Here is a 19,167-nt window from a genome sequence, read left to right as displayed (position 1 = left end):
AATAACCAGGGTGTTCGTGAGACCCGACCCTAGATCTACTGTAATCTATATACCCCTTCGAGAAATGGCACTTCCCACCGCTCCCGTGGGCCACGGGTGTACTCGTCCAATCAAAGCGCCACGGTCCATTGGAGGGGATTCAGCGCATTGCTCCTCATCGTGGGTTGAGCCAGGTCATATTACTTTAGATTCAGAAACCAACGAAAATGATTCCTTCGAGAGATCCATCCCTCCTTCGAGACTAACAACTCCGTTCCTTAAAGCTATACAGCCTTGCGGCCCTCAAAACGCCATTAAAATAAAAGAAGAGGAGGAAGCACGAACATGACACTTTTCTTCCGCTCTGAATTTCAGCCATGGTGAAGTTGTTAGTGTCAGAGCCTGAAAGTTTACTTCAAGCGTGGTTATTGAAAGTGTTTCCTACATTCGTTTTCATCGTGTAGACGTTAGATTTTTTTTTAGTACTAAGGTTTGTGACCATACCACATAGCGATAAACTTTGAATCCTCAACCAACACCCAGTAACTAGTAAGACATATAGTTGTTCAGGTTTGCTTATGCTTTGAGCACCGTCCATTGACCATTGGCATTGAACAGGCGGCCTGTTCAAATCTTTGGACAAACTCAGCTGAGGTAAAATTTTTGCAAAATGTTTGTTTTTCTGCAAAATGTTTGTTTTTGTTTATCTCATTGACGGAGCTCCTTGGTTATTGATCATTCGACGATATTTGAATGGATAAACGATTGTGTGTTTGATGAGGTAATTTCTGCGCAGATATTCATTCAAATTGCCTCCGCAAATGCAATGGGTGCACCTTCGTGTACCCGCTAACCCGGTGTTTTGTACGCTGCACATCGTGCATTTCGTGGCGGAGATGTGTAATGTAGGTAGAATTTCATTAGTAAAATATCTTGCTTTCCTTTTGTTTGCAGCACACGTCTTCTGGTTGCACAATTTGTTGGGGCCGCGGCTGTGCCGCTGATGCAGTGTCCCCTTTAGTTTGGAGCACAAATATATATGGAATTTGGTTAGAGTGCCGGCGATAGCTTGCCTACTCTCCACGAAGGACAGCGTGGCATCCTTTATTTTTTACATCCACTAATTAAAGGCTGGCACACACCAGTTTGTCATCCACCCGAGGGACGGCGCATACACATTGATGAAACACCAGGATGGCAGTTTATACCTGGGTCGGGATTCGTACCCAGGTGAGATAGTTCGGGGGGGGCGGGGGGAGCATGTGCATACCTCTCGGTCTAGGGTCTGGGATACCCTGCCAGCCCATTTGTAAAAACTATAAAAGACCAGTTGCCCATAATGGCTGATTTTTATTCATTTATTTGGAGATAACCAGCGGAAGGAAATGATTCCCACACTTTGACACGTGGTCGGTCTCAGTTCCACCTCATGAAACCCACGTACGTGTGGAGATAGCAGCCAACAACGTCAACAGCAACTTGCACACACACATACACACAGGTGGATACTTTGAGACCGAGGAAGGCTCCGTTCCACCTTCTGAAACCTGCATAAGGACATTCAGTGAAAAGTCAGAACTCCTAATTCCATGGGACTGAACAATATTCGGATTACAGAATTTTTCATACAAGGACACCCGCTCACAATGGGAGTGGCAGGGGGAGTCATGTTATTATACTTTTTATTATTTCCAATTATTATTAGTTTTACAATATGTTAGATTGGTTCATTGAAAGGATCAGAACATGCATGATATTCTTATGAATTTTGGGGTAGTGATATCTAGATTCAGGTAGATCTGCATAGGTAAGTGCTCCGATGATCGTGGGTAGAAAGAACCACTTCGACGTACATAAGTCAGGGACCTGTTTAGCCGAATGTCGGGTATGTGTATCTCCGTGGTCATACGAGGATGGCCCTTGTGTTAACTAGTTTAGGGATTATGTTGATTCCCCTTTTCGTAAAACTTCAGTGATTTATCCCATTTTTCTTTATGGCACCGCATTTAGACACTAGTCAGGAATCCCACATTTAACTGTACTCAAATACTAATAAAACCACCGGAAGCCCAGAAGGAAGCTTTGTCACCCATTACATATTGGAAGGCACACACCGCGCAGGCAGGCCGAGAGCCATGCCCAGGAGGACCGTGATTGGGCGGGAGGTATTGATGGACAGGCGGATTGCGTCACAAAGGCGAACTGCACGCTGATTGGAGGAGAAGCACGGATGACATCAGAGCGAGATGTTAAAAGAAGCTACTGGGCGACATTTTGCTCTTGCGCTCTGGTTCTCTTGCCTCGCCCCCTTTGCTTTCTTTGTCTCTACGCCTCTCTTGCTTCTCTTACCTTTCCATTCCGAACGTTGGTGGAAGACAGTCGTGTGCTGACGAATCCTGCCTTTTCCTTCACTTTTTCGGACCGCACGAGCGACTTTGTGGACGAAGCCAGGTGCGGCCAAGTGATGAGGACGTACTGAGGCATAGCAGCGTGGGAGCGGCGGTTCCCGCCAATGCGCGCGCTTCGCGCGCAACGTCGTCGACACCCCCGAGCGACTTTGACGACCCTGACGAAGTTTCACGAGTGATCGGAGATAAGTCAATAATTAATCCAACACACCCCACCATTCCTTTCCCATGTTCTTTTATCCCAGTGTCCTGTGTGCAAGTCTGATGTGTGGGATCCCAAATTAAGATTATAGTTTTTACCGGCGGGTTTTTCTTATCGGCATTTCAGTTAATAAACCCTTGTATTATTTTCCCTGTACATTTGTAAATCCGGTTTCGTGTGAGTTTATTTTCCACGGGTTTGAGGACTCCGGTAGGATCGTGCAGGTAAGCTTTTCAGCTTCTTCTTCTTCTCTTTCATCTTCCGGCGCCGATGTAATAAAATCCGCATTTGAACTGAACGCCTCGAAGTAACGCTCGATTGCCTTCCGTGACACTCCCAGTATTAACTGAGCAGTCACACGACAATATTATAACATGTTAGATCAGGTCATTGAAAGGATCAGAACATGCATGATATTATAACATGTTAGATCTGGTCATTGAAAGGATCAGATCATTGAGATCAGCCTCAGTTACGGTAAGTTGGGGAGGGAACGGAGGCTAACCCCCTCGTAGTAGACCCGAACCCCGGGCCATAGCAGTATTATGATGCAAAGATGAAGTGATTTAATTTTGGGGCCAGGGGGATCTAAGTCAAACTTTTTACAGGTATGTATAATGTGAAGATGAACTGATTAGATTTTGAGGTCAAAGGTCAGAATCTGTAATAGGTTTTCATAACCACGATAATTTGAGAAGGGCTGAAGGGAACCAAGTAAAACTTCGTACAAGTATGTATAATGATGCAAAGATGAACTGAGAAGATTATGGAGTCAAAAGGTAAAAGGTCAAATGTCCTGTTGGATAGAAATTCTGTTACCGAGCTAACTTGTGAAACCAGTGATGGGATTTTGATCAAACTTGGTATGTGTTATACATTATGATACAAATATGAAATGATTAGATTTCTACATCAAGAGGTAAAAGGTCAGTTTCTGTGATACGTTTTTGTTACCGCGATAACTTAATGGCTGAGCAGAACTAAGTCAAACTTGGTACCATTATGGATTATGGATTAATGGATTACATTATGGGGTTAAGAGGTCAGAGGTCATGTCAGGTAAAAATGTGACACCTGAGAACAGCTGAAGAGATTTCAATCAAACTTGCTACGAGTATGTATAATGATGTAAATGTGGGTGGAGGCATATCTGTCAATGTCGCAACGTCGAAGAATGCTGTTCTAGTTCTTCACTGTCATTATTTTCTACATTGGAATTGATAACAATGTCAACAATCTCCATCGGTTATCTGGCAGACGACAGATGCTGATTTTGATGAAACGTTACCACAACCTTCATCATCCGTGATTTACCAATGTTTGTTCAAGGCATTGGAAATATTGGGGTCTGAGGAGGTACACGGGGTGGGAGGTGGGGGTTTGCCCCCCCCCTCCCCAAAATAGGTATTTTTTGGTTTGTTTATATAAAGTCTTATGATTATGTTAGTATGATTCCACATGCTGCCCTGTCTTACAGCAAGCATTGACATTGGTTTAAAATACCTTTAATCAGTGCAGTAAACTGTTTATTCTACCAGGTGAGCGCCTGGGGTATTGCTCCTATGTTTTTAATGATCATGGGCAGGCAGTATCTACTTTTTATCATCAGTAATATGTGAAATGATTGGTGATTTAATAACTGCAGTTGTAACATAATTTCTTTTTTGTGGGTCAATAAAATTTAATTTCCTCATTTTTCTTTGTTTTATTTTTAGCAGAACCATGGCTGAAATTGGGACGTTTTCAGACTGGTTGCAAGCTCAGGGCCTGAGAGGGGATACGGCCCATGCTATGGTTGCAAAGCTGGGTATCAATAACCATGAGATGCTTCGTGTTTGCACAGAGCCAGCCATGGTCAGAGGCGAGATGTTTGCACTCGCCAAACAGAAGTTGCCCTTTCCAATGTATGCTGAGATCCGCCACTTTGTAAACTCTCACTGGAAGTCTGGGGATGTTCATGATGCTGGTTCAACACTTGCAGATGTGCTGAGCTCTATGTTAAATACCCTTTGTCGAGTGCTCTCCAGTTGTGCCCAGGACCTCATTTCCTTGCAAACGATGCCTACACTTGATAGAGGGACCGAGTGGCTGGAAAATCCCAATCAAGACAATGGAATCCGGATAGTAGATGTCTGCAGCCTTCAACGACAAGGCAAGGATATAAACTTGAAGCAAGGGTCATTAATGTTTCAAATTAGTTTAATATTTAAAAAATGCAGTTTGCACAATTGTTTTTGATAAACATTTTAATAAATGTATCTGTTGAAAACAAGAGTTGTAAATATATTTAATAAAATTGACAGCTTGTTAAAGAATGATGTGCACAATTTTTTTTGATATATATGTGTTTTTAGCTCACCTGGAACGAAGTTCCGGGTAGCTTATGCGATGGCGCATCGTCCGTCAGTCCATCAGTCCGCCTGTAAACACTTGCAACTTCTTCTCCGAAACCCTGAAGGGATTGTGACCAAACTTGACACAAATGATATTTGTTATGTTGTGACTAAAGTTTGTTCACGGTATTTTAAAAAATCTGCCGCTGTAGGGGTATATGGGGGCGAGGGGTTCCCCCCCCCCCCCCAAAATAGTTTTTTTTTTTCTTTTCAAGTTTAATACAAAGCCAAGGCTCATTCATGTAAGAGCTAACACATGAAACACACACAAACCATTTAATAAAGGGAGCTTTAGTGAGTGCATAAAAACTCCCCACAAGAGGGGGAGAGAGAGGGAAACAATACCAGTAGACAATCGAGAACAGGGACATCAGGAGATCTGTGGAAGGGAGAGGGCTGGGGTGGGATACATGGGATAAACAAATGGACACTACTTGAACTTTCAGGAAAGAAAATGGAATTTGAAAAAGGTACATTTGGGGTGTATAAACGGGAGTAGAAAAGATCAAGGTTTTGGAAGTTAAGAGATGGTGGTGAACAGCTGTTTTGAAGACCTGGAGGTAGTAGTGGGATTGAAGAGAATGTGGGAGTTTGTTCAATTACTTTGCATTTATGTACACTTCTAATTTTCTCTCAACCCAAGTTTAAAGCTCGATTATCACTCGACTACCAACCCTAACAGCTCGGTTATCGCGATATACTAACAACATCGGCAAGTTGAAAGAGTGTTGTTCAATCTTCTTGATACTGAATGTTATTTTATGAGGGCCATGCAAAATGTTTTGCAACAACATAACAGATGTATATGGATCTATATATGTATATACGCAATTGAAAAAAAAAACAAGTGTGTGTGTGTGTGTATATATATATATATATATATATTGTTGCGGATCTCGAGCCCATCGACGTACAGAGGGGGGTTAAACCCTTTTCCCCCTCGGGCCTTCGAGTCCACAAGGCCGCGACCCACTTTACACTTGTGGGGCGGATTGCGGAGCAATTCCAGCCGCCACCCCCGTAGCGAGCGTGCGGAAGGGTATCGGGTCGAATCCCCTCATACCTTCTATACACACGCCGCCACGAGAACGGGGACTGGACCTCGCACGAGTCACGCTGGTCTGATACGCCCGAGCGGTTTGCATGTCACGTGACTCGTGCCATTAATTCTTATTGAACCCGATTGAGCGGTTTTATTCGTGCAGTGCGTAGCCAATGGTGGGAAATGACGTGAACGGCCAAATGAATGCGACAGAACACAGGTTTATTATACAATTTATACAAATGATCAGGGAAAAGAGACACAGGGCAGAAACTTAACGTCCTTAACTTATCCCCGGACAAGGGCCCTCTCACTCACACGGGGAAAAGAAGGAAGAAGGAGGACGCGCTCAAAACGCGGCCTTGGCGCCGTTCGCTCCGGTCAGCTCGCCGGGCGTGTCCCTCGAGGTGTTTGCGGCACATGTGCAGGGAGCTCAGGCAGGGAGATCGTGGCGTCCGTCGCCCCGGGAGGGATCGTCCTCGCAAGCGCTATTATCAGGCAGCAGAGCGCAGGGCACAGGGAGAGTTTGTGCTTTCTCGACTCGACTCTCGTCTCTCAACCACACCTCGACTCCTCGTTCACAGAGAGCTCTAGCAATATCGACACAACTCTAAGCTCTCTCACAGACCGACTTGCCTCTCCTCCAGACAGAGCTCTGTTCGGGGGCCCGGGGCAGGGTTTTATAGCCCCGCCCAGAGTCCCATTAGAATGTTCCAAGCCCCTCCCCTAGCTGCCGTTGTTAGCCACTCCCCTTGAGCGTTCATTGGCTGCCTGCCGCTTACCGGCCACTCCCCTGCAGCTCCTCCCTTGGGCCTCCTAGACTTGTTCTGGGCCCTAGCACATGGTATTTCAGCTCAAAGAACAACGAAGCCTACACTTACTGCCCTGCTCCAGCGCATACTAACACAGGAAAGGAGACAATGCTTAACATTGAATAAGACGTAACTAAACTAACCGAGACTACATGTTGTGGTGCAACTAACTACGAGGGGGGTTATCCTTTATTCTCAAAACTGCAACAATATATATATATATATATATATATATATATACACAAAGAATTAAGTTAAGCACCCCCCCGTTTTTTTACAACCTCGCACATTACAAGTTTGTTGTCGTCAAAACAGTGTAATATACCCATGATATTGCTATATTTTCTGGAGAAGTGATATTATGGTCACATAAAAACATAACAATCATGCCGTTTTCAATATTTTATTCTGAATAATTTAAGGTGAAATTATTTGGGAATTTTAGGCATATTTTCACCTCAATTTAAGTATGGAGCTATAGGTCCATCACGGACAGTGTGGATGACGTTTATGTTTTCTAACGTACAGTCATTGTTCTGAGAAGACCTCTAGCGATCCTTGCGTCAATAACGTGTGTAGGACCCACGTGATCGGATGGAGCAAGGTGCTGTGACAACCATCCCCTGGCCTGCGTACAGTCCTGACCTGAACCCCCTCGAGCACGTTTGGGACATGTTGGGACGACAAATTGCGAAGATGGTCCCTCCAATAGCCAATCTGGATGAATTGGAACGTGCATTACATCGGGAATGGAACAACCTGCCACAGCAACGCATACGACGGCTTACAGGGTCTATGAGACGTAGGGTTGAGTCAGTGATCCGATCACGTGGGTCCTACACACGTTATTGACGCAAAGATCGCTAGAGGTCTTCTCAGAACAATGACTGTACGTTAGAAAACATAAACGTCATCCACACTGTCCGTGATGGACCTATAGCTCCATACTTAAATTGTGAAAATATGCCTAAAATTCCCAAAAAATTTCACCTTAAATTATTCAGAATAAAATATTGAAAACGGCATGATTGTTATGTTTTTATGTGACCATAATATCACTTCTCCAGAAAATATAGCAATATCATGGGTATATTACACTGTTTTGACGACAACAAACTTGTAATGTGCGAGGTTGTAAAAAAACGGGGGGGTGCTTAACTTAATTCTTTGTGTATATATATATATATATATATATATATATATATATATATATATATATATATATATATATATATATATACAGTGGAACCTTGACTTACGAGTGCCCCAACTTACGAGTTTTTCGAGATACGAGCCGTCGCTCGGGCGGTTTATTGCTTTGAGATGCGAGCCGAGATCTGAGTTACGAGCTTTCGCCACCTGGTCACGTGGTTATCTTGCCGTGCAAGTACAGTATCTCTGTCGTATAGCGCTGCATTTTTGTTTTCGCATGTTGGTTATTTTGAGTTTACGCCGCCAGGTGGGTTCTGGTCACGTGGTTATATTGCCGTGCAAGTACAGTATCTCTGTCGTATAGCGCTGCATTTTTGTTTTCGCATGTTTGTTATTTTGAGTTTACGCCGCCAGGTGGGTTCTGGTCACGTGGTTATCTTGCCGTGCAAGTACAGTATCTCTGACGTATAGCGCTGCATTTTTGTTTTCGCATGTTGGTTATTTTGAGTTTACGCCGCCAGGTGGGTTCCGGTCACGTGGTTATCTTGCCGTGCAAGTACAGTATCTCTGCCGTCAACTTGTTCAGAGTGCCGGCGATAGCTCGCCTTCTCTTTGTGGAAAACACGGTACTGAGAAGAAGAAGAGGATGATGTGCTTGGATATAAAACACGCAATCGTCGAAAAACATGAGCGAGGTGTCGAGGAGGACGTATATAACGGCAGAGGAGAAGAGCATGCCAGGCCACAACTTGTTCAGAGTGCCGGCGATAGCTCGCCTTCTCTTTGTGGAAAACACGGTGAGATCCTTAACATCCAACAACTAATGGGACGCAAACGGGGCGCCCAGTTTAGCGGTACACACATTGATGAATCACCCTGCCTGTGATTCACCCATGACAGGTTATAGCTGGGTCGGGATTCAAACCCAGGCTGGACAGTTTAGACTTTAGAGTCAAGTGTGCGTACCTCCAGTCCAGGCCATCCTGCCAACTTGTATGCTGCATACAGGTGAAATATAAAGCGCGAGATATTTTTATATATACTGTATATTTAAAAAAAAATTGGTGTGGTTTTTGGCGGGCTGGAACGGATTAATAGCATTTCAATGCATTTTAATGGGGAAATTTGATTTGAGAAACGAGCAATTTGAGTTACGAGCTCGGTCACAGAACGAATTAAACTCGTAAGTCAAGGTTCCACTGTATATATATATATATATATATATATATATATATATATATATATATATATATATATATATATATATATATATTGTTACGGCCCGCGGATAAGATGTTGTGTTTGCCGAGCGGATGGCCCCGTGGTCGTACAGTTACCCCGACTAACCCGATTCCCGAACGTTGGCCGGATCGCGCCACAGATATTCAATAGGGAAAAGACTAAGGCGACACGGATGTGAAGAAGAAGCAGACAAAAAGGTTGGAAATACGAATATAATTTATTTGGTATTTACAAGCTCAAAAAAACCAAGGAGAAGGAAAGATAATAAAATAATATACAGAAGATATTAGAGACACAGTGCAAATTCCTTATACAAGCTTAATTAAATACCCAGGACAGAACAAACAAAACAAACTCACGTACACAAGAGGATGGAAAGGCAGGAGGTGGATGGCTGGAGGGAGAGGAAGGTCCAAGGGGGTCCTGCAGCACGATCGGCGCGTTTAGCAGCCGCCGTTCCTTTGCGGCCCTGCTCAAAACCGCCGTCCAGGCCCCAAGCGGCTGTTGTTGCTGCTGTGGCCGCCGCTGCTGCTGCTGTTGTCTGCTGCTGCGGCGGTGGACGTCGCGCGCTTTTCCAGGACTACAACAGGCTTCTTGCTGTTAACCTACTGCTCAGTCCAACCTTGGCGAGCAAGGCGACGAATAGCAGGCTTTGTGCTTTCCGGGATGTCCTCTCCTTGGATGTTCTCTATGTTCTCTTTCTTGGTCCAACCACTCTTTCTCTCTCTTGGTCCAATCACTCCTCACCACCGACCACTCCCTTGCTTCTTGCGCGCGCGCCTTTATAACGTCTCCGGCGATCAAGCCGCCGGCCTTCAGGACACGCCCATCGGTGTGCTCACCTCGGCCCTGGTTGGTCGCGCGACCCTCTGGCTCCGCCCTTGATGACGACGGGCGGGCACGCCCGTCTTCGCCGACCCGAGCACATGTTCAATGGTGGTTTTGGAGGGGATGTAATTGACAATCGAGGCTTGGCAATGACGAAAGGGGAAATGGAGGTTTTGGGAATGGGAATGAAGAATGAAGGGAATCTATCTATTTCACTTGGTGCAATGGAGTGTCATCTTAATGGAAGACAATGCCTTACCCTAATACACATAATAAAGATATAACTATCAACCAGGGGGAAATCTATGATTGGCTGACGCGTATGCTTTATGGACGAATTATGGGACGCCCTTTGACCTTTACACAACACTGGAGGCAGGAGGGTCCAGAATCAAGCACTATTAATAAAACACACAATAAAAAAAATACAATCCTCATATCCGCAACACTGCACCCTCCTCCTCTTAGGCACGTCCCGGGCCTATAACTTTAATTTAGTGTGACACGTAGGTGTAGTTCCCTCTACTTTTAACCTGACCCTGAGTGCGACAGTTTTAAAACATAAATATATATGTCCCGCTGCTCCATTGCACCCTACCTAACAGACTCACGCCCACAGCTAACTGAATTGCGGAATGGTCTTCAAACTATACACTGACGGTGGGGAGCATTATTTACAATGACTTTACTTTATTTACAAAACTAACCCAGGACTTGTGATTGTTCTTTTGGGGGGGAGAGACAGTCTGCTCTGCATCAATGCACCATGAAAGCACCCATCAACGCACCAACACACCCTCAAGCACCAATCGGTGCACAGTCATCACTGTCCATGAATAAAAATAAAAACAACAACCCCTAACCCTGCAGGTGGTCTCTTGCTCTTCGGCTCCCTCTGCTGGTTATTACTATTTTCCTGGTGTCATCTTCCTTTGCTGGCGGCCTATTTGCACTATTAAAATGCACCCAACGTGTCCATTTTTATTTATTTTATTTATGGCCCACAGGGCCGACTAGTGTGGTTCACCTGTGGGGCATCGGTGCCCTGTGATCAAAGTCCGCCAGCAAGATTTCGGGCCTTCATGGCCGGTTCCAGCAGAGGGGCCATGCCCCAACCCATGGGGTCCATAAGTGGTGCTCGGCCACAGACATGTGGTCCCTAATGTGGTGCATCGATGCAGACAGCTGGTTCTGGGAGTTCCGGGCGCACAATGGCGGACTCACGCACGCTCCCCTCGGCGCCCAGTGGCGCACAGGTCCTCATGTGGGAGACAAAGGGGGGAAAGACAGATGAGCGAGGGGTAAGGTCACAAGGGTACACATCAATAAGGCAATGCAAGGTGAAGTGCGTACGGAGAGCGAAGTAAGAAAAGCTCGTCCCTACCATACGTCACCCCCCCCCCTGTCACCTACTCTACCCTTGCCCTTACCCCATATTTACAACAATCTACACATTTACAAATCCGTCACTAATGTCACGTCTTCCCCATATTTCTTCTATACCAAATTCGTCTCCACAATCCCTCTATCCAAAATTTGCCATCACCCAATTCATCATCAATCCTCATAAGGAGGAAGAGATGGAACACAAAGCACAATGTCACACCCACGTCATGATGCGTCTCACATTCCAAACATTTGCATCATAAAAATAACAAAAACCACCTGGCATGGTGTGGAGGTACGTCATCCCAGGTGAGTGGATGCAGATGGTGCGAGGAGATTTTCATCCTAACTACTTTCTAAATGACATTAACACACTTTACACTACCCGGGGTCTTTCCCTGCCAAACCATTGGCAATCTTACTCTATGTGGTTTTAAAAACCAATTCCCATTGACCAAACTGTGGTGCTTCTCAATTTGGGGTCTCACTCCCCCGATTCAACTCCCTGTGCCCTTGCACAATTTCAGGACTGGGGCGTGTAGCTCTCCCAGCAGGTCTACCCACCTGCACACCTCCACCACTGCAGTTGCCACCCGAGCTTACCTAGCTCCTCACCCTAACCTATCTAACTGGGGAAGGCCCCTCCTGGCTCTGTCACCCCTTGGTGCCCTCTGGCACTGGGCTACCCGGGTCCGTCTTCCGGATCCTCGGGCCCCATCCACAACAACTCTACCGGCTCCCAGAGCCCACCTGCGGCCTCACCTGGCCGACATCCTCACAGTGGTGGAGTGCCCAAACCAACTACACACACTAACAGGCTACACGCCCAGCCATTTCCACAACACTAATGCACCCATCCAAACATCATTCTTCCACCACGCACCACAGATGCCAATATCCAACCACAATTTACCTATACCCTCTACCTAACACTTACACTACCCTCCCCGGGTATTCGTGATGGGGGTCCATCCTTCCCCCATTCACACCTTCGCACCATCCACTCCACTCCATAGCTTCCACCATACTCACTCCACAACCATCCATTCCAATACTCCATATATTCCATACCATTTATTCCACACAACCATTCTCCATTCACCTGTCGTTGCTCACCTGTGCAATCACACCTGGTGCCACCTGCACCCTCCTTCTTTCCTGGACCATTTGGTCAGCACAATACACATCACAATCACTCACTCAAACACTGCTCCATACACCTGTTCAGTTGCACACCTGTGCAATCACACCTGTTCACCATACACACGGCATCTAATCTACCTGTTGCCCTGCTAACTTAGTGCTCCCCGTCCTCCCTTTAAACTAAGCACATACCACGTCATTATCATCCACACTAATCTACCTGCGTCCCCACTACAGGTATCATTGTCACTACCTAAACCTTACCGTTACCTATTGTCATCTTCTCTAGATCCCTACCGTTATATCCTAACCCTCCCGGGCTAGTTTTCACTGCCATAAACCCCATAAATCTAGTGCTCCTTTGCCCCCGTTATGAGGGAGGGCAGAGTTGCCATCCCATCACATCGGGTATCTCTCACTATAAATTTTGCTCGTCCAAATTCAACAAATCAAAAATTTGCCAATCACTACCCATCATTACTGCCAATCATTCTACCAATCATCAAATTTTGTTTTCCTAATTTCGGGTCCAAAACACTATCCTCATCACGTCTACTCACTAGTGCCTCTCGGTGCGCCAATTCACTTCTAAAGCTCGGCTTCGTAAAGCCGAGCAATGAATGCGGGTTGCTTGGTGCCGGCGGCTGGATACGTCCGGCATTCGGTGCAGGGAAGGAGGTTTACCCGGGCCGAGATCCCACGCACCACCTCGGCACGGAGCCATCCAATGGCCCAATCTCGACCTGCCGGAACGCCTCAACAAAAAGGGGTCGCCATGACGACCCTTCCTATCGGGCTGCCCGCTCCGCCTAGTGGAGCACGGACGCGGCCGTTCAAAGCGCGGCCCGGCGTGGATCGCGCACGGCGGTTCTTTCGAAACCGCTGTGGTTCGGATCCCCGCTGGTCCTCGCGGCACGCGAAACCCGGCACGCACCGAGGGCCCGCTTCGGCTAAACGTCGTTCTAACCGCTAACCCGGTTACCGTCGATGCTTCACCTGCATGCTCACACGCATACGCTACCCCTTTCACCCTCACCCTCACCCTTACCTTACCTCACACTTTCACCCTCACCGAGCTCGGTGCTCCAACGCCGCCCGTACACCCCGCATACTTCGTTATTGCACTCGTTCTTTCGCTCACAGACTTGGTCACACACCTGCCCACCGAACACCTTGGCACACACTCGTCGTTCGCACACCTCACCAACACACCTCTTCGCGTCCCCTCCTCGGTCACCTCCTCTGTGACAACCACAGGTGTGCTCTCACTCGCACACCCAACCACGTGCCTCACGACCAACTCCAGCGTGCATTCCCATACGCGTTCTACCATTCCAGGTGTGCATCCCTCCATTCCAGGTGTACATCCTCTCTCACCTGCCACAACCAACTTATGCTCCATGTCACTCTTACTACTTTTACCACCACTCTTGACAGCGCACTCTTTCCTCATGCACTCCTCTGTTACACACCTTTCTCGCGCATCCTCTTGCGCACACTCTCCCGTTACACCTTCCGTAACACTCACCACAGGTGTACACTCTCTCGTTACATCCTCTGTAACACTCACCACAGGTGTGCATTCTTCCTTACTTTTGACAGCGCACTCTTTCCTCATGCACTCCTCTGTTACACACCTTTCTCGCGCATCCTCTTGCGCACACTCTCCCGTTACACCTTCCATAACACTCACCACAGGTGTACACTCTCTCGTTACATCCTCTGTAACACTCACCACAGGTGTGCATTCTTCCTTACTTTTGACAGCGCACTCTTTCCTCATGCACCTGTCCGTTACACACCTTTCTCGCGCACACTCTCGTTACTCCCTCCGTAACACTCACCACAGGTGTACACTCTCTCGTTACATCCTCTGTAACACTCCCCACTACGCGCTTCCATGTGCTCCCTCGCACACGCGCTACGACCGACTCACTCTCGACAGCATACTCACTCCTCGGCACGCACTTTTTCCTCACACACCCCAGAGTCGGACATTCTCGCACACCTCCTCTTTCACACACCGTACCTGTCGCACACTTCACCAACGGCCTCTCACGAACACCCGGATCCAAATCAACCCCCAAGCCGACTGAAGCTTCCCTCACATCATCTACATTTCCGAATATATCGCCACTCACCTTGGCACCTCGTCTCCGCACCTCCTTCGCCACCTGCAAACTCTTTATTTGGTTAGCGAGCACATCATCACGATTTGAGCACCGACCGTGTACATATTCCATCACCTCCTCCTGTATTTCTCTCTTAGTTTCTGTCCGTCTCTTCTTAATTTCACTCACCTCGTCTTCCACCTTCTCTAACTTTTGCTTCACCTCTTTTATTTCCCGGTGCGTCTCCTCTATCTCGTCCTCTAAGGCTACCTTGACCGTCTCTATGTGCGTCCTCACCTCCCGGTCCTTCGTCTCCATTACTTCTGTCACCTCGTCCAACCTCGTTGTCAGTCCCTCACGTACCATCTGACATTGCCTCTGTGTTGCTATAAAGTCATTTTTAATGTCGTTTTGTGTCGCTTTTAACCCTCCTAGTACCGCAGTGTTCCTTTGAACCTGCTCCACTAACTCTGTCTGTCCCACCGTCAGCTGTTCCACCTCCTCCGTCAGGTCCTCTATGCCCCCTTGTAACTTTGCCGTCCCATTTCTCACCTCTTTCTCCATACGCTTTTCACCTCGCTTTACCTCCTCACGTACCCCCGAGACCTCCTCGCTTACACCTCGTCGTATCGTCTCTTTCGTCTCTTTCGTCTCTTTCGTCTCTTTCGTCTCTTTCGTCTCTTTCGTCTCTTTCGTCTCTTTCGTCTCTTTCGTCTCTTTCGTCTCTTTCGTCTCTTTCGTCTCTTTCGTCTCTTTCGTCTCTTTCGTCTCTTTCGTCTCTTTCGTCTCTTTCGTCTCTTTCGTCTCTTTCGTCTCTTTCGTCTCTTTCGTCTCTTTCGTCTCTTCCGTCTCTTCCGTCTCTTCCGTCTCTTCCGTCTCTTTCAGTCTCTTCAGTCTCTTCCGTCTCTTCCGTCTCTTTCGTCTCTTCCGTCTCTTTCGTCTCCTTCGTCTCTTTCGTCTCTTCCGTCTCCTCCGTCTCTTTCATCTCCTCCGTCTCTTTCATCTCTTTCATCTCCTCCATCTCTTTCATCTCTTTCATCTCCTCCATCTCCTTCATCTCTTTCATCTCTTTCATCTCCTCCATCTCCTCCATCTCTTTCATCTCTTCCATCTCTTTCATCTCTTTCATCTCCTTCATCTCTTTCATCTCTTTCATCTCCTCCATCTCCTTCATCTCTTTCATCTCTTTCATCTCTTTCATCTCTTTCATCTCCTTCATCTCTTTCATCTCTTTCATCTCTTTCATCTCTTTCATCTCTTACATCTCCTTCATCTCCTTCATCTCTTTCATCTCTTTCATCTCTTTCATCTCTTTCATCTCTTTCATCTCCTTCATCTCTTTCATCTCTTTCATCTCTTTCATCTCCTCCATCTCTTTCATCTCTTTCATCTCTTTCATCTCTTTCATCTCCTCCATCTCTTTCATCTCTTTCATCTCCTCCATCTCTTTCATCTCTTTCATCTCCTCCATCTCCTTCATCTCTTTCATCTCTTTCATCTCCTCCATCTCCTTCATCTCTTTCATCTCTTTCATCTCTTTCATCTCCTCCATCTCCTTAGTAGATGCCACCCTCATCTGTCCCAATTCATCCCTCTGAGCATCCAATTTACCTTCTAACCCGATTTTCACCTCCTCTATCTGGTTCCCCATCTGTTTGATTTCCCGGGCGGATTGCTCCCCTACTTCCCGCAATTTGTCGTCCATTGTGTTTTCTAACTCCCTTAACCCATCTTCCACCCCCTCTATCTGATTCTCCTGGGCAGCCATTCTATTTTCCACCCCCGTTAACCCATGTTTCACCCCTTCTATCCCATTGTCTAACCCCTCAAATTTCTTGTCTAACCCCTCAAATTTCTTGTCTAACCCCTCAAATTTAGCTTCTAGCCGTTCCCCCATTTCTCCCATTTTGCCCCCCATTTCTCCCATTTGGCCCCCTATCCTGTTTTCCATCCCTTTGAAATTATCGTCTGTTTTTACCATAAAGGCCATCATCTGTTTCATAAACAGGTCCAAATTCATTGGCATCTCGGGCTCGGCTGCCGTGACCACGGGCGCGGCTAAATTTGGTGCCGCAATAACCATGTGCGCGAGGGCGCCATTTTGTGCGCCTGATACCTCCTCAACCACCTCCTCATTGTTCTCCTCCACCATTTATTCTCTCCGGTCCTGGGTTACCCCTAACCCCTCTTCTATTGCCCCCACTGGCATCCGATCGCCTTGACTATCCATGGCGCGATTTCAAAATTCAGGTTTTTCTAAAACAAACCAAATTTCAGCAGCTCGTAATTTTGAGCGCGTTAAGCACGCTTCGGGTCTTCGGGTTAAGCCCGCTCCCGACACCAATTGTTACGGCCAATAGTACAATTGGTGTTCCAAAATTTGGGCTAAATCAATTTAGTCCCAGGTTCGAATCCCAACTCCTGACTACCAATTGTTACGGCCCGCGGATAAGATGTTGTGTTTGCCGAGCGGATGGCCCCGCGGTCGTACAGTTACCCCGACTAACCCGATTCCCGAACGTTGGCCGGATCGCGCCACAGATATTCAATAGGGAAAAGACTAAGGCGACACGGATGTGAAGAAGAAGCAGACAAAAAGGTTGGAAATACGAATATAATTTATTTGGTATTTACAAGCTCAAAAAAACCAAGGAGAAGGAAAGATAATAAAATAATATACAGAAGATATTAGAGACACAGTGCAAATTCCTTATACAAGCTCAATTAAATACCCAGGACAGAACAAACAAAACAAACTCACGTACACAAGAGGATGGAAAGGCAGGAGGTGGATGGCTGGAGGGAGAGGAAGGTCCAAGGGGGTCCTGCAGCACGATCGGCGCGTTTAGCAGCCGCCGTTCCTTCGCGGCCCTGCTCAAAACCGCCGTCCAGGCCCCAAGCGGCTGTTGCTGCTGTGGCCGCCGCTGCTACTGCTGTTGTCTGCTGCTGCGGCGGTGGACGTCGCGCGCTTTTCCAGGACTACAACAGGCTTCTTGCTGTTAACTACTGCTCAGTCCAACCTTGGCGAGCAAGGCGACGAATAGCAGGCTTTGTGCTTTCCGGGATGTCCTCTCCTTGGATGTTCTCTATGTTCTCTTTCTTGGTCCAACCACTCTTTCTCTCTCTTGGTCCAATCACTCCTCACCACCGACCACTCCCTTGCTTCTTGCGCGCGCGCCTTTATAACGCCTCCGGCGATCAAGCCGCCGGCCTTCAGGACACGCCCATCGGTGTGCTCACCTCGGCCCTGGTTGGTCGCGCGACCCTCTGGCTCCGCCCTTGATGACGACGGGCGGGCACGCCCGTCTTCCCCGACCCGAGCACATGTTCAATGGTGGTTTTGGAGGGGATGTAATTGGCAATCGAGGCTTGGCAATGACGAAAGGGGAAATGGAGGTTTTGGGAATGGGAATGAAGAATGAAGGGAATCTATCTATTTCACTTGGTGCAATGGAGTGTCATCTTAATGGAAGACAAGGCCTTACCCTAATACACATAATAAAGATATAACTATCAACCAGGGGGAAATCTATGATTGGCTGACGTGTATGCTTTATGGACTAATTATGGGACGCCCTTTGACCTTTACACAACACTGGAGGCAGGAGGGTCCAGAATCGAGCACTATTAATAAAACACACAAAAAAAATACAATCCTCATATCCGCAACAATATATTGTTACGGACGCGGTTAAAGATGTTATTTTGACCGAGCGGTGGTATTACCGCGACCAAACAGTGCTTCCTTGATTAATGCCCGATTTGCCCCAAACTTTGGCCGGATCGCGCCACCGCTATTCAATCGGGAAAACTCTAAAGCGACCGAATACAAAGAGGAAGAAGACGTACAGAAGAGTAATTGGATTTATTATTTGCACATATAAGTAGGAAGAAAGCAGTCACGTTTATTTACAGACGAGATTAGATACACAGTGCAACGCTAGCTTACCTACAGTCTTAATTAACCCAGGGACAGAACAAACAAGGACAGACTCACGCGGGGAATGATGATAGGACCGGCGGGAGATGGATGGCTGGCAGGATAGGGAGGTCCAACTGGTCCTGCAGCCGATCGACTCGTTGGGCAGCCGCCGCTCCTTCGCGGCCCTGCTCCAAACTGCCGTCCAGGCCTCACGCTGCTGTGGCTGCAGTTTCGGTGGCTCCAGCTGCAGTAAAATGCAGTTGCGGTGGCTCGAGCTGCAGTAAGTGCAGTTTCGGTGGCTCGATCTGCAGCGCAACTCTGGACTTCTCTCGGACTCAACTCCTTGGACTCCCTCTCGTCTCTCTGTAAAAGCTCATCTCTTTGGACCTCCTCTCGTCTCCCTGTAAAAGCCCATCTCTTTGGACCTCCTCTCGTCTCCCTGTAAAAGCTCATCTCTCTTTGGAAACGCCCTGCCTGCGGGTTATATAGGCCCCGCCCCTCAACCTTCGCGAACCTCCTCGATGTTTCTCTCCACACCCTCTCCAAG

General features: G+C 47.2%; 2 protein-coding genes across 3 annotated transcripts in view; one reads left to right on the top strand and one right to left on the bottom strand.

Annotated features, from left to right (window-relative positions):
- The window catches only part of ABCB6 (ATP binding cassette subfamily B member 6 (LAN blood group)), a 129,124-nt gene extending 129,027 nt beyond the window's left edge, over positions 1 to 97 (bottom strand). The window contains exon 1 of the mRNA XM_068120014.2: positions 79 to 97. The gene's annotated coding sequence lies outside the window, so the exon portion shown is untranslated. The remainder of the gene's footprint in view (positions 1 to 78) is intronic.
- A 276-nt stretch (positions 98 to 373) lies between these two features.
- LOC137429786 (uncharacterized) overlaps positions 374 to 19,167 on the top strand; it is a 36,273-nt gene continuing 17,479 nt past the window's right edge. The window contains exons 1-2 of one of the 2 annotated variants that reach the window (XM_078778559.1): positions 374 to 633; positions 4,308 to 4,741. In XM_078778559.1, coding sequence (XP_078634685.1) covers positions 4,312 to 4,741 — 430 coding nt within the window. In that variant the 5' untranslated portion in view covers positions 374 to 633; positions 4,308 to 4,311. Of the gene's footprint in view, positions 634 to 4,304; positions 4,742 to 19,167 lie in introns of both variants that reach the window. The other variant, XM_078778550.1, reaches the window with a different exon arrangement.

The sequence above is a fragment of the Myxine glutinosa genome, chromosome 1, assembly GCF_964187855.1.
Source record: "Myxine glutinosa chromosome 1, kmMyxGlut1.1, whole genome shotgun sequence".
NCBI lineage: Eukaryota > Metazoa > Chordata > Myxini > Myxiniformes > Myxinidae > Myxine > Myxine glutinosa.
The sequence above is the reverse complement of the archived record's forward strand: the minus strand, read 5'-3'. Positions and strand labels throughout refer to the sequence as shown.